Below are 14,140 nucleotides of genomic sequence, written 5' to 3'. Positions count from 1 at the left end.
TCTCTCTGGCTATTGATTCATGTAAGAAATTTGTATGTCAAAAAGTTGGTAACTTATGGATTACACACATTAGGTGTGTGGACCAGATCGAAAGTTCTATACAAAAGTTAAGGCTAGGGCTTCCCTGGTGGCGCAGTGGTTGGGGGTCCGCCTGCCGATGCAGAGGACACAGGTTCATGCCCCGGTCCGGGAGGATCCCACATGCCGCGGAGCGGCTGGGCCCGTGAGCCATGGCCGCTGAGGCTGCGCGTCCGGAGCCTGTGCTCCGCAGCGGGAGAGGCCACAGCTGTGAGAGGCCCGCATACAGCAAAAAAAAAGTTAAGGCTAAAATTTGCTGAGGGTTATAACCATAATATATAAAATTGTATATGATGACAGAGATGAATTCAAATGAATCCAAATTATGAGAAGTGTTACTTCTCTGGCAAACAAATTTAAAAGCCATATAATGACCTTGATGGGGGGAAAGGTAGGACATGTATAAAATGATTCACTTAAGGAGAAACCCCAGCAATAAAAATAGAGCATGGAGAATGAGTAGGCATAAATGCAAAAGAGAGTGACCTAGAGCAGTACCCACATAACTGACCACAAACTGAATGCAGATCAGGAATGCAGTGTGGTTATGAACAGAAGCCAATCTGTTAACTGGGTTGTATGAAAAGCAACATAACATTATAAGACTTGGAATTTATCCCTCCACAATATTTTACTTTGAGTATCATTTCTATCCAGTTTTATTTACCACACTTTAAAAAATCAGGATAGGAATAGAAAGCTAAAAGTAATTTAATTTGAAAAATATCTCATGTAAAGAGAGGTAAAATGAATTGGAATATTTATCCAATAAAAGAGATGGCTGAAAGATAATATGAATTTATTATTTTTATAAAAGAGATTTCCCCAAAAGCTTCTGCACTTTTTCCTGCCATGTAATGGAAAGGTTTAAGATACTTCCCCACCTCTTTTTTCCCCTCCTTCCTTTACAGTGATCCTCTTCTTCCCATTAATCTTACTGCTTTGACTGCCTCTCCTAGATCAGCTAAGAAGGAGAGAATATGAGGTATATTGCTAAATGTTTCAGAACATGAAATTTTGGAGTCCAGCAGTCTAAATGCCACTCACAGCTCCCAAACTTATGAGCTGGGTGATTTGGGGCAAATTACCTAACCTCATTGAGCCAGTTTCCTCATTTGAAAGTGGAGATAATGATGTTTGTATAGGACCATGTTGAGGAATAAATAAGGTCCTGTGTCTGTGAAGTACCTAGCAGGGCGTCATACACGGTAAGTCTAATTTTTCCTGATGCCAACCAACACTTTTAAATGTTTTTATAATAGTATAATAATTAACTTATTTCATATGGTGCTTTATAGTTTACTAAGTGCTTTCAATCATCATTAGATAATTAAGTTCCTATGTACCATATTCTGAACCCTGGGATAACAAAAATAAATCTCTTCCATCAGAGTCTTCTGTTGAGTAGAGGAGCAAACGGGTAAAGAAACTATTACAGTTCAGAGTTACAGAAGTACAATTATGGAGGTTTACATGAAGTGCTTTGGCAAATGAAGGAGACCTCAGCTCTATCTTGTATAAGCAGATGAGGGAAAGTCAGATGACCTCACAGGGAGAGGAAGCAGCTTCTCAGGACTGTAGTCACAGTAGAAGTAAGAAAAGTTCAAGGACAAATTCAAAAATGGTAGGGGCAAGGCATTCCATATAGAGGGGGAAGTATATTTAAATGCATGGAGATACGAAAAGAATTTAGGTTATTTGGGGAACTGAAAGTATAGTATATCTGGAATGTACTGGAATGGTTCAAATGGAGAGTGGTAGGGGATGCGGTCAGAAAGGAAGACTAAGACCAAGTACGACAAGCCATGGAGCCATGCCAAGGAGTTTAGACTATCTTATGATCATAGAAAGCCATTGAGAGCTTAGAACACGTGTGTTGTAAGATCAGATCTGTAGTTTTAGAAAAGCAGTCTAGCACTGAGAGAATTGAGGATTGGCATAGGGTGAAATACAATCACACTTACCTTTCATTGCAGTCCTCTGAGTATGGTAGAGTAGTTTTTCTCTCTGTTTTGCTGAGGAAGAAACCGTGAATCTGGTAAATAGAGTGATTTGTTATGGGTCCCCCAGTAGTAGCACTAGTGTTTGAACAATAGCAATGAGCATTTATTTGTATTTATTATGTTCCAAGCACTGTACAAACTGTTTAGAATACAAGATATTTAGGCTTTCCAAAAACATTTGAAATAGGAATTATCATCTCCATTGTAAACTAAGAAAATGGAAGCTTAAAAGATTGTATAACTTGACCAAGATAAAGATAACATAGTTAATAGGTAAGCAACTAAGTTTCAAATCCAGGTTATCTCTCTTAAATCTTAGGCCTAATACTGAGGCAACCTAACAGTATAAACCAGAGTTTGGAAAACTACAGGCCACAGGCCAAATCCAGTGTGCTGCCTGTTTTTGTACAGCCCACAGTCATGTGAGCATGAATGACTTTTACATTTTTAAATAGATGAAAAACTTAGAAGGATAGTACTGGGTTGGCCAAAAAGTTCATTCGGGTTTTTCTGCAAGATGTTACAGAAAAACCCGAACGAACTTTTTGGCCAACCCAATATTCTATGATGTGAAAATTATCTGAAATTCAAATTCCAGTGTCCATAAAGAAAGTTTTGTTTGGAAAACAGCTATGCCCATTTATGTAGATGCTTTCAGACTACTACAGCAGAGTTGAGGATATAGTTGTATCCAAGACCATATAGCCCATAAAATATTTACTATCTGACCTCTTACAGAAAAGTTTGCTGACTCTGTATAAACTATCAAACTCTCCAACTTTGCTTGAGTTAAGCACTATTTTTGTTCAAGAAATCATTTTTTTTAGGGCAACTATAGCTGTTTTTAATAAGTTTTACAGAATTTGGTGGGAGGCATCAGCATTTTAACGCGTTTTTACCAAGAGGGAAGGAACCAGCATAAAATCAAAGGAAGCATCAACATCAATTTATATAAACAAGTAAAAAGAATTACTTTTGCCACTTACTCTTACAGCTACTTCATTGCAGAAAGTTCAGAATCCTTTGATAAGCTTAGATAAAATAATGGAGTTCAGAACTTTGGTGACTAATTCCTTTTAGGCCAGAAGAAGGTTTTTCCACAAATTATTTCGATAATATTATCTGACCCCTAAAAGTCCTGAATAGCATTATTTCAGCAGAAACATGCTGGACAACTCAGGCACTAGGAGGTACATAGCACCTACATTTTTTTAAAGAGCATTTTAGGTTGCAGAAGACTGAAGAACTTTGAGATTTTTTAATATGTGGTAATACTTAACAAAGGATATGAACAACAAATTCTAAGGCTTTTATTGAGGGGAGGGGGAGGTTTACCATTGCTTCTATTATAAATGTAATGTACTTTGCCAGTTAACAAAATTAGAATTATGAATGCTCAAGAATTAAAAGGAAGTAAAATGCTGGTGCTAATGTTTTCCTAGTGTTTCTGTTTACCATTATCTATGTGCAGGAAGTTAATATACCTACACTCACACTGTTCATTTATGCGTTCATTCATTCATGATGCAGACTCTTAAGGTTCTTCAAGTTCCAGTTCAGTTCTAGGGGTTAAATTAATATAGGTACAATAAGATTTCCCTACAGGATTTTACCCAAAAAAGCATTCACTTTCTCCAAAGCAGTTCCTAAAAAGTGTTTGACACTACATTATTCCATAATGGTTCTCTGAAAAATTGTTCAGTAAACAGATTTAAATTTGGAACTTCATGATGTATTTGAGGATATTAAAAACGCTGGGAACTACCAAAATTTACTTAACATGCAACCCTGTTCATGCATCTACACCCCACCCTCCATCCGGATCTATGTTCCACATAACGTAGTTTGGGAAACACTACTTTATGAGGTAAATCAGTCTTAGATAATGTCCTGTTCTGACATTCCACAGGAAGTCAGTTTGCCTTTGTTCTATTTTTCCAATAAAGAGTGTTACTTCGGGTTTATCAGCCCCACAGTAACATAGAAACCCTGGACCAGCCTGAACCCCACAGGCCTACACCTTCCAACAGTTGCCACAACTGACAGTACAACTTCAGAAACAATTTCATTCTCAGGGAAATTATGACTATATAATGATTACACAAGCAACTCACAGTAACAGTCTTTTCTTTACGTTAAAGTATTTTCACCATGTATATGAAATGATATATGCTGAAAACTCTGCCTTGGATGCACTCTGGTTTAAATATAATAAATATTTAATTAATGTCTTTTCTATGTGACAGTTTTTTTTTCTTAAGAACTTACTGTGAGAGAAATGTTGTTAGCATTGTATTATTGAAAAATAGAGGGAAGTATTTCTCTACCAAAGTAGAGTACCTAGACATTCTTGACAGAATGAAGTCTTTCAAAATATTCATTGTTGGCAAGTTGTTTTGTTTCCTGTTTTGAGATAGTTATATTTTCCAGGGTTGCTTTACTAATAATGCCACTTTTACGTACATGAAACCTCTGATGTCATAACATCTTCTTTCCTAAAAAAAAAATAACTGTTCACTGACTTGGTTCATAAACATTCAGAAAGCATATGTTAGAATAAGTTAGTTGGACTTTATGCATAAATATATTTCTGATGAGAAAAATATTTTGGTTTGCCCTCGTGTGTTTTATTATAATGAAATTTGAGTTGATATCGGCCAAATAGTTAACATAATTAACCTGGATAATTTGGGGCTTTTTTGTTTTCTGGTGTTGTTTTATTTTGTTATTTTCTTTAGTTTGTTGGCTAAGTAATACCAAATATCACCATTTGCCTTTGTAAATGTCTTCTTTCACATATTAGCTTATTGCCTTCTGTTTGTAGTACACGTATACTTTTAAGCCACTTTCCCTGGGGCATGGGCATGAGCGTGAGTAATCATAATATATAGATTTTTAATTATTTAATTTTAATAATGTCAAACTAATTTGTTTACATATAATATAATATTATTTGAAGTTTTCCTAATATATCTTTTTGCATTAACTGAGCACTTAGTGTATTTATTAATAGTTATTAATAAAATTTTAGTTTCATCCAAATATTTCAGCCCAGCAGGATCTGTACTTTGTCTTTTAAGATAAACATATTAAAGAGGGAATTGTGGCATAAGAATTTAATTCAGTTAAACAATATAAAGTTTCTGTCTGCATAAGGTATTGTGTTAAGTGTGAGAATGCCCAAGTACTTAGCTCTATTACTTTGATCATTTATTTATTGGTGACATAAGGGCAAGTCCATTTAACCTTTCTTACAGAAGGTTGTAACGTTTACTGTTTATGAGATTTTAAGCAATGACAAGTAAAATTTTAAGAAGCAACTGTGGTACTTCGCTTTTAAAACACTGTACGTTTTGCTGGAAAGATTTGTACCCTCACTTTAAAACAAACAAAAAGCCTACAACCAAAAGCAAGTTTGGAAGGGTTTGGAAATATATACAAAAACTGGTAAATTGATAGTGAATATGCAAAGAATCAACTTTGCATTACTCTTAAATTCCTAATTTAAAGAGAAAATTGCTTGGCATTAAAATGAAGAGATATAGAGAAAATCTTCTGAATAGAAAGGAATAGTATTATAAAACATTTCAATGTGATGTTTTCATTTTTGACCACAGAAGTTATGGGAAAGAAAGCAAATATAGAGTGGCAGAGGAAGATAATTTAAGACCTTTTCTAGGATTATAGACATTCATAGGTTCAGATCATTTCAGTTCAACAGATATGCAATGTTTGTCTGCTCTTTGCTGAAGAATTTAAAGGCAATACCAAAAGAAAGCCTATACTAGGTTATTAATTTTAGGAATGGCTAAGGAGTTATGAAAATCACAGGAATTTGTGAATGCTAAAGCTTTGCCATTTAAGCAGAATTAGAGAAGAGGGAAGAGATTAGGCAGTGACTAATAATGGTTGAAAATTCTCTTTACTCCAAATTCTGTATTTTTCTGAGGCCCAACTCAGGATTCATTCTCCCCATTAATGCTTGTCAGGTTAACATATCCCAGAGTAGTAGTTTATTTTGATTTTCTTTAAAATACTCATTTTGCAAAAAATTATATTCTAAATATTTGATGTGTATGTTGTTTCTTAAACTAAATTTTAAGCTTTAAAGAAGATTATTATTTTCTCTATTTGGATATATATTGAAATGCTTTGCTTTTATAATTCTAGGTGCAATATTAGCACATAAATGCTGTTAAATGAATGGATGAGTAACAGAATCATCAATACAAACATAGAGGAAAATTAGAAACATTCAGGGCAGATGGTCTTCTTATCTATTTGGGTAATGATTCTTCATAAAGAATGAATTTTCTCATGTCAATCAGGTTACAATTTAGGAATTTTAGAAATGAATGAGTTTTCAAAGGGACTTAACTGTTTTATATCAAGGACTTAGAAAAGTTAGTGTTGTGGGGGTAGAGAAAAGGATTGGAAAAGACAATCAAAATTCCATATAATGCCCACTTAGACTTAAAAATAGAATGCTTTAAATTTCTTCATGAAGGAAAAAATGTTTTTATTTCTCTCTATCCTAGCACCATCCATGACCTGTAGTAGATGGTAAAAAGCTGGGACTTTTTTTCTAATTGATTTAAGAATTAGTAGGAATTAAAGAAAAGTTATGCATGTGTAGTCCTTGTGTGAATAAATAATGCTTTGTATTTGAACTCCTTAATAATACATCATTGGATTCACCCAACATCCCATTAGGTGGACCAGTGTTGTTTATGTTCCTTTTATGATAGGGAAACAGATGCTCAGAGAGTAATCTACTCTTTAGGGTCAGGAGCTCCTAAACAAGCTAATGCCAAATTTTTTTTTTTTTCAATTGTACTACCTAAGGCAACTTTGCCACTTGCCTAACTAGGTTACCATGATAAATTCTTCATGGGTTTCTGATTTGTCACTTGTAAAATTCTAGAATGAGACTAACTTTTCTCTTAAGTTTCATTCTAACTCTAAAAACTTATCCATTAGTTGAATAAAATTATATAAATTCAATAAAAACATGAATCCTAAATTTGAATTGGAATTACTATTATGAACTTCTGATGTTTTTCTTTAAAAAAATACATATTTCTAAGCTTCAGTCACTGAAAAATCCTAGAAGGAGAATGATAGATCATTCCTAGCACCCAGACTACGATCTCTAGTACCATTTCTCATTAAAGGAACCAAGGATCCTCAGAGTAATGACTAATTTTTGATTTCTGGGACAGCAAATATACAAGATGAACTTACAACATCTTGACATACTAGAAGGTAAGAAAGCTACTGAAGACTACTAGGGACATATCAAAACAAAAACAAAAACCCTCAGGAGCCAGCCTAATGAGTTCCCACTGCACAAAGATTGACATTTTGAACACCAATAAGATAGTAATTGCATTGCATTGAAGCACATTGAACATATTTAAATCCACCAGTTCATAATGATACTTAAAAAAATAGAGGGTGCTCATTGATCACCTTTACAGTATGCTAGGGAACAAATGCATTATTTTAAAAGCGTGTAAATAAAGGGAAATTAGATAGCATTTATTCCAGCCTTTCCTATATGAACTGTACCTCCTGGTAATCAAATGATTGATAACTGGAAGTTCCTCTTTATAGATTTGTTTCTGCCTGGAAATGAAGGGATGTAGAATTAGATTATCATTTTTTAATCTTAAATATAAATAATGATCATCAATGGCTCCTAATAGCTAAAAAGAGAGACACCCAGACTTTATATGCCTCTTGATTGAAGTATACACTACTACCTATGCAGTGTTTTTACCGGAAATTGAATCTGAATCTGAACTCACCTCCAGACCCACTTTACAAGAATACAGGGAACAGAAGAACATGACACCATGGGAATGTAGCAAACAAAAGTCAAGAATGTGGGAAACTCTTTGGTATAGTTCTTTAGCAAACAAATTACAAGGAATAAAGGAGAAAAAATAAATTTAGGAGAATTAGGACACATAACAAACCTCAAAGTGTGGGCTCTATTTGAATTGCAGTTCTTCCAAAAAAATCTTTTAAAAATTATGGGATAATGGCATAGTGGGTATAAGATGATATTAGGAATTATTGTTAATATTTTTATGTGATATAGTATTTTGATTATGTTTTTATATTTTATTTATAGACATATATTTAAATACTTATAGATGAAATTTTATAATGTGTAGGATTTGATTCAAAATACTCTATTATTTGGGGCTGGGGGAGGTTATAAATGAAATACAGTTGGCCATGAGCTGATAATTGTTGCAACTGAATGATGTGGTTTATTATGCTAGTCTTTATTTAAAACATTTCATAATAAAATGTTAAATATATTTTATTATTTGGGAAGATTTTGTGTTCGTATTTGGTTATCTAATGACCTGTTGCAACACAGTATATTGCTGTATTTTAAAACAAAATTAATTCTTTTTAAACAGGGCGCATATGGTCCATATTCCCCTGATGAGTGCATATCTTTGCCTGTTTACACAAGTGCTGAAAGGGATCGTGTGGTGATCAATATCGACATTCCATGTGGGGGCAGCCAAGATCAGTGGATTCAGTGTGGAGCAGCTCTATTTCTCAAAAATCAGTAGAACCTAATGACAATAAAAGCTGTCTTAGCCAAAAGAAACATTTATTATTTAAGCTTTAAATAAAATATGTGGTCAGTCCACATTTGAAGTGTTAGTTCAGAATATTAGCATGTAGCTGTCCTGTGTTGTTTATCTCATTGTGTTTTTATTTTAATGGGTAATGACAGCACCCTGTACCTTTTAAAGTAATAACTTAATGGAGTCAATGTTAAAATAGCATATTCCCTTTATAATATTAAGTATTTCTGTGAGGCAGTTCACTTTTCCAGTGGCTCAAAAATTTAATGTTTTAGCTAAGAGTTTTTAAATAGTGTATTTAAGGAATCAGTAATAAATATTTTGGCTATTATTTCTGTATCATCATTTATTTAATAAAATATAAGATATTATTAACGTTTCAGTCTTCCATGGTTTTATATATATACGTATATGTATATATATAATGTCTTTAAACGTTGAAGGAAGTATTATATTTTAGTTAAAATATACAGCATCTCAAAGTAATGCAAAAGAAATGGGAAGTAATAGCACAGAAACCAGGATAAGAATTTTACAAATAGAATAATTAAATGATGAAAAGGTTATAATTTCTCATGGGTATGGCTTTCCCATGTGTTTCTATGAAACCGTAAAATTCTACAATGGCTGAAAGCTTAAATAAACAGCTAGAAAAGGGAAAAGCAGGGAGGAGTATTCAGGGAAGGTGTTTGTGGGCCATGTCTGGAAATGTCACACATCATTTATGTTTATATTCCATTAGAGAGAACTTAATCACATGGCTACACCTAATTTCTAGGGTGGTGGGAAACAGAGTCTAGCTGGGTGCTCATAGAAGGGAAGACTAGAGAGGCTAGCTAGCTCTCCTTGCCACATCCCCATGCAAAGGAGAAAGCTCATTTCTCAAATGCCTCCAGGACAAAGGCATAAAATGACTGAAAACTAGTAAAGACACGTATGGCCTTTAATTGGTCTTCTGACTCCAAACCTTGTGCTTGTGAATTATAATACTTACAGAAAATAACATGATCCAGACATTAGCCAGATCCCAGTAATACAAGGATGAATAACATACTGTCTCTGCTCTTGAGAGATTTAAGAGCTGATAGGACAGTGAAAGGTAAAAATAATATCACTGTAAATTCTGTGATATTAATATTGCTATACAAGCTTTCTTTCGGTTACTATTTTTTATTGAGTATATAATACATAAAAAGAAAATATATATATAGAAAAGAATTACAGTACAGTGAAATCCATTATATGGCACACCAGCAAAGGGCTATAGAATTCCAGAGGATGGTGTAACTAATTCTACTTGCTATATGTGTTGTTTAATCTAAGCTTGGCTAATTAACTTTTTCTTTCTTTCTCTTTCTTTCTTTTTCTTCTTTTTTTTTTTTTTCTTGGAAAACTTACTTTGAAAATTTGTTACAAAGGATAACAAACACATTTATTGGTCTTCCAAAATGAACAAATATTAACATGCTGTGGCATTTACTTTAGATTTTTTCAAGAACTTTTAAAATTTTTAAATAATTTCAAAACCAGTTGAAGCCCTTCATGTTCCCTTCTGCAGCCCCATTTTCATCTTTACCATTTCAGAGGCACCCACTAACATGTATTTGTTGTGTACACAGGCCATTAGTATTATGGCAAAATGTTTGACCAAAAACAATATAGGAGAGTTTTTTTTCAATCAGTGGGAACTCCAAGGAAACTACCTAAAACTTCAGAAGAACACACTATCTGAGATTCTCAATCAGTAGAAGCAACAAACAATAGTTTTAGATTCCCAGGGCCCACAGATGGTGGAATGGCCCAATCAGGACAGGGATTTTCAAAATAAAAAACCCAGCAAACCAAGAATAGAAGGGAACTTATTTTCATGGATGGTGGATATCTAGGAACTAAAACCTATAACAAAGATCATTCTTAATGGGGAAACAGAAGCACTCTCTGCTTATCACTTCCATTCAACATTGTTTAGAGATCCTAACCATCACAGAATGACAAGAAAAACAAAAGCAAAAGCAAATAAGAGAAAAATATGTTCAGGAGGAAGACATTAGTACTCCCTCCCTCCCTTCCTCCAATAAGCCCTTTGTTCATCTTTAATTTTTGCAATCTTTAACACATGCACCTACAAAAATAAAAGTTTAAGAGCAGAAATTGTGAGCTTAACTGTGTTAAGCATTTGTCCAGAATTCTTTGGAGGTTTTATTTTTTATTCTGAGACTTTCTGCTGTAACGTCTTATTATTATTTTATTATTTTTTTTTTTTTTGCGGTACGCGAGCCTGTCACTGTTGTGGCCTCTCCCGTTGCGGAGCACAGGCTCCGGACGCGCAGGCTCAGCGGCCATGGCTCATGGGCCTAGCCATTCTGCTGCATGTGGGATCTTCCCGGAATGGGGCACGAACCCGTGTCCCCTGCATCGACAGGCGGAGCCTCAACCACTGCGCCACCAGGGAAGCCCTCTTCTGTAACTTCTGAAAGAGAGGTGGAGACTGATGTAAGAAAACAGAAATGACAAAATCACTCCAGACACTTGAAACAGCTTTTTCCATTTGACTTCCATTCACTCATTTCCATTTGTCAAAATAAAGTATGGATGAGTTATCACTTCCCACCTGTCTCCTAAGAAAAGCGTGAGTACAAAGGAGTCCGACCAGTAAGGCAACTCCAGAGCACATCCAGGGCAAGACTGCGGTGAGCCCTGGGGCACATAGGAAAAATAGACAATGAAGTATATTAGACTCAAAATCATCCATCTTATCCCTTGCTTTTGGCCCTCTTACACATTAAGAATCTTGAGAGCAGCATGTGTACTTTTCATGCTTTTATTTCTGGTATTTGTTTACATTGGAGCTCAATAGATATTTGTTGAATCAATAACTAAAACTGCTTTCAGATGACTTAATCGTTGGATTTGTCTCCAAATTATTTTAGATTGTTCCCAAAGTCAAACCCACACTCAAAGAATGTGTATTTCCCATTATTAAGGATAGTTGAAGACTATCCAAAGGTCCTGAAGGAAATCTGAAAGAGAAGTTCCAAAAATATCAGAACAAGGGTAGCCTCATTTTTCCTATGTGATAATCATGAAGAAGACAACTACTTTGGATGTGTAGTCTTAAATCAAAATTTTTTGGAAATGAAAAGGATGATAGAGACTTGCTGGAGTTTTGTTTATGTTGTTTTACTTTGTAGTCCTACCTTCCTAAATGCTTTACTGTTCCTGTGAACTTGAGATTTTCAACTTAACATTGCAGCTAGGAAGAAAATTAATTATCAAAGTTTCATGAGTGAGGTGGATTTTATGATGGACATCAGAGAATCTATGCTGTAAGGAGTAGAGGTAAACCTGTCAGGGTCCAAAAGCTCAAACCAGTTCTCCTCCTCAGTTTATCTGAAGCCCTTCCAAATGTTAATACTGCAAATCTCTCACTGAAAAAATGAACATTCTCAAATAGTTAAATCATTGGTAGAAGCACAGGAAAAATAAACCCAAGCTGAGGAAAAAAAAAAGCCTGTTGAGAATAAATGTCTCTACCTGTGTTAGTATTTTCCATACATGTAGACATAACAATCAGCATTTTCTTTTTTTAAAAAAGGAAAAGGGAAAAACAAGTATCAACCAAAGTACCGTGTTGTAAGTCTCATTACTTCTGATTATTCTATGCCTAATCTATCCTTACCCCCTCCTTTCCAGTTCCTAAGAACCATTTCAAAAGCGGTTATATCAATAGAAACTTAATAAGGTAACAGCAGAGAGAGGAAGGTGAATGGACAGATGACCTTTGATATCTCCTTGTTTTAGAAGTGGACTAGTTATTGGTTAACAAAGTAAGGGTAAAAACAAAACATAATGTTCGTGTTTTATGGAAAGCTCATAAGGCAATGAAGATACCAATTTAAACCACACAAAAAATAATGGAATCAGATCATAGCCTAAATATAAATTTTGAATATTTATTAAAGTCAATGACACCCATGTGATTTGGAAGCTAGCTTTATTTCTATTTGAAATAACAAATGGTTATTCAAATAGGAATTTATTTGAACAGATCTAGTTCTGCTGTAGTAGTTATATCCTTAGCAATGCTGCAGCTGCTAACTGGTTTGTAATTTTAAGCACAACTCTTTTCACATTAGAAACTGCTACTTATCATTCTCCCCTATTGCCATGATAATACAATGCTTAACTTGGTACTCTGAATAAAAACTACAATTCCTCGTTTCCCTCATATTCAAGTATAGCCATGTGACTCACTTCTGGCCAAAAGATTGTGAACGCAAATATATGGCAGCTTCCAGGAGCCCTCCTTATAGGACATGATCAGTATGTCATTTTTCCTCTTCATCTCTTCCTCTCTTCTGCCTGGCACAGGGACACTACCATCTTGAGATGTGTTTATGGCCACAAAGGGCAGAGCAACAACATGGACGAAACCTGGTTCTCTTATCGGAGCATAGATGCCGCCCCTGAACCATTTAACTCTGACTTCATTTACTTCATTTATACAAGAGAGATTACAAGCCCTAGATGGGATATAAAAAAGCCACTTGGCCAGTGGTATGGACAACTAGAACGGGACTGACTGCCCTCAGACAGTCCCTCCAAAGACAAGGACTAGACTCAGATATTCAAACTGAACTGAGAACCTTGAGCTGGAATCACTTAAACCTGTCATCTCCAACTGACGCAGGTCCCACCTGGGTGGGCAACAGCTGTAAACAAAACTGTTTTTCCGGAGACACCAGGGGTACCTTTGGGGCTGTACTCCTTATGTGGAATTCAGGCATTAACCTGCCTCTCTCTCAAAAGCACTTGTACCTTTGACCACTTTTTGGGTGGCCATAGGAGAGCTGCAAGTGTATAAAGAAGCACCACCAGCAGGTCATTTATTCCTCAGACAATTGCAGCCCTTTTTCCAAAATGAGTCTACCTTTGGTTACTTGGTGTAGGATAACTGCTTCATTATATATGCTCCTTGTGGACAGTTTTCCCTGTAAGGGGAATCATCCAATTAAATAAGGTGGTAGGAAATGTGTTCTTGACTTCAGCTGTAGTGATCAATGACATCATCTCAGCCCTAGAAGACATTCAGATCAGCCTCAACTCACCGTCCAATGGTGGTTTATCTCTGGAAAAAATTCTATTTGGTTATTAATTATATGATAATTAAAAAAGAAATGCTTGTAATGGTAGTAAAAAAAGATATAAAATATACAGTGTAATTTTTTAAAGATGTTTTTGAAGACCACTTTTAAAGTCTTTTTTACAATATTGCTTCTTTTTTATGTTTTGGCTTTTTGGCCACAAAGCATGTGGGATCCTAGCTCCCCAGCCAGAGATCAAACCCACACCCCCCACATTGGAAGGCAAAATCTCAACCACTGGACCGCCAGGGAAGTCCCCAGTGTAATTTAATGTGTAAATATATATATATGGCATATCTCT

At 35.1% G+C, this 14,140-nt stretch overlaps 1 protein-coding gene across 1 annotated transcript in view; it reads left to right on the top strand.

Annotated features, from left to right (window-relative positions):
* Positions 1-9,022, top strand: part of DYNC2H1 (dynein cytoplasmic 2 heavy chain 1) — a 373,792-nt gene extending 364,770 nt beyond the window's left edge. The window contains exon 89 of the mRNA XM_027095669.1: positions 8,519-9,022. Coding sequence (XP_026951470.1) covers positions 8,519-8,677 — 159 coding nt within the window. The 3' untranslated portion in view covers positions 8,678-9,022. The remainder of the gene's footprint in view (positions 1-8,518) is intronic.
* Positions 9,023-14,140: the final 5,118 nt, after the last annotated feature.

Source organism: Aethalodelphis obliquidens, unplaced genomic scaffold, assembly GCF_003676395.1.
Source record: "Aethalodelphis obliquidens isolate GAN/ISIS:26980383/991018 unplaced genomic scaffold, ASM367639v1 scaffold93, whole genome shotgun sequence".
NCBI classification, from domain to species: domain Eukaryota; kingdom Metazoa; phylum Chordata; class Mammalia; order Artiodactyla; family Delphinidae; genus Aethalodelphis; species Aethalodelphis obliquidens.
Note: the sequence above shows the minus strand (reverse complement) of the source record. Positions and strands in the feature narration are given on the sequence as shown.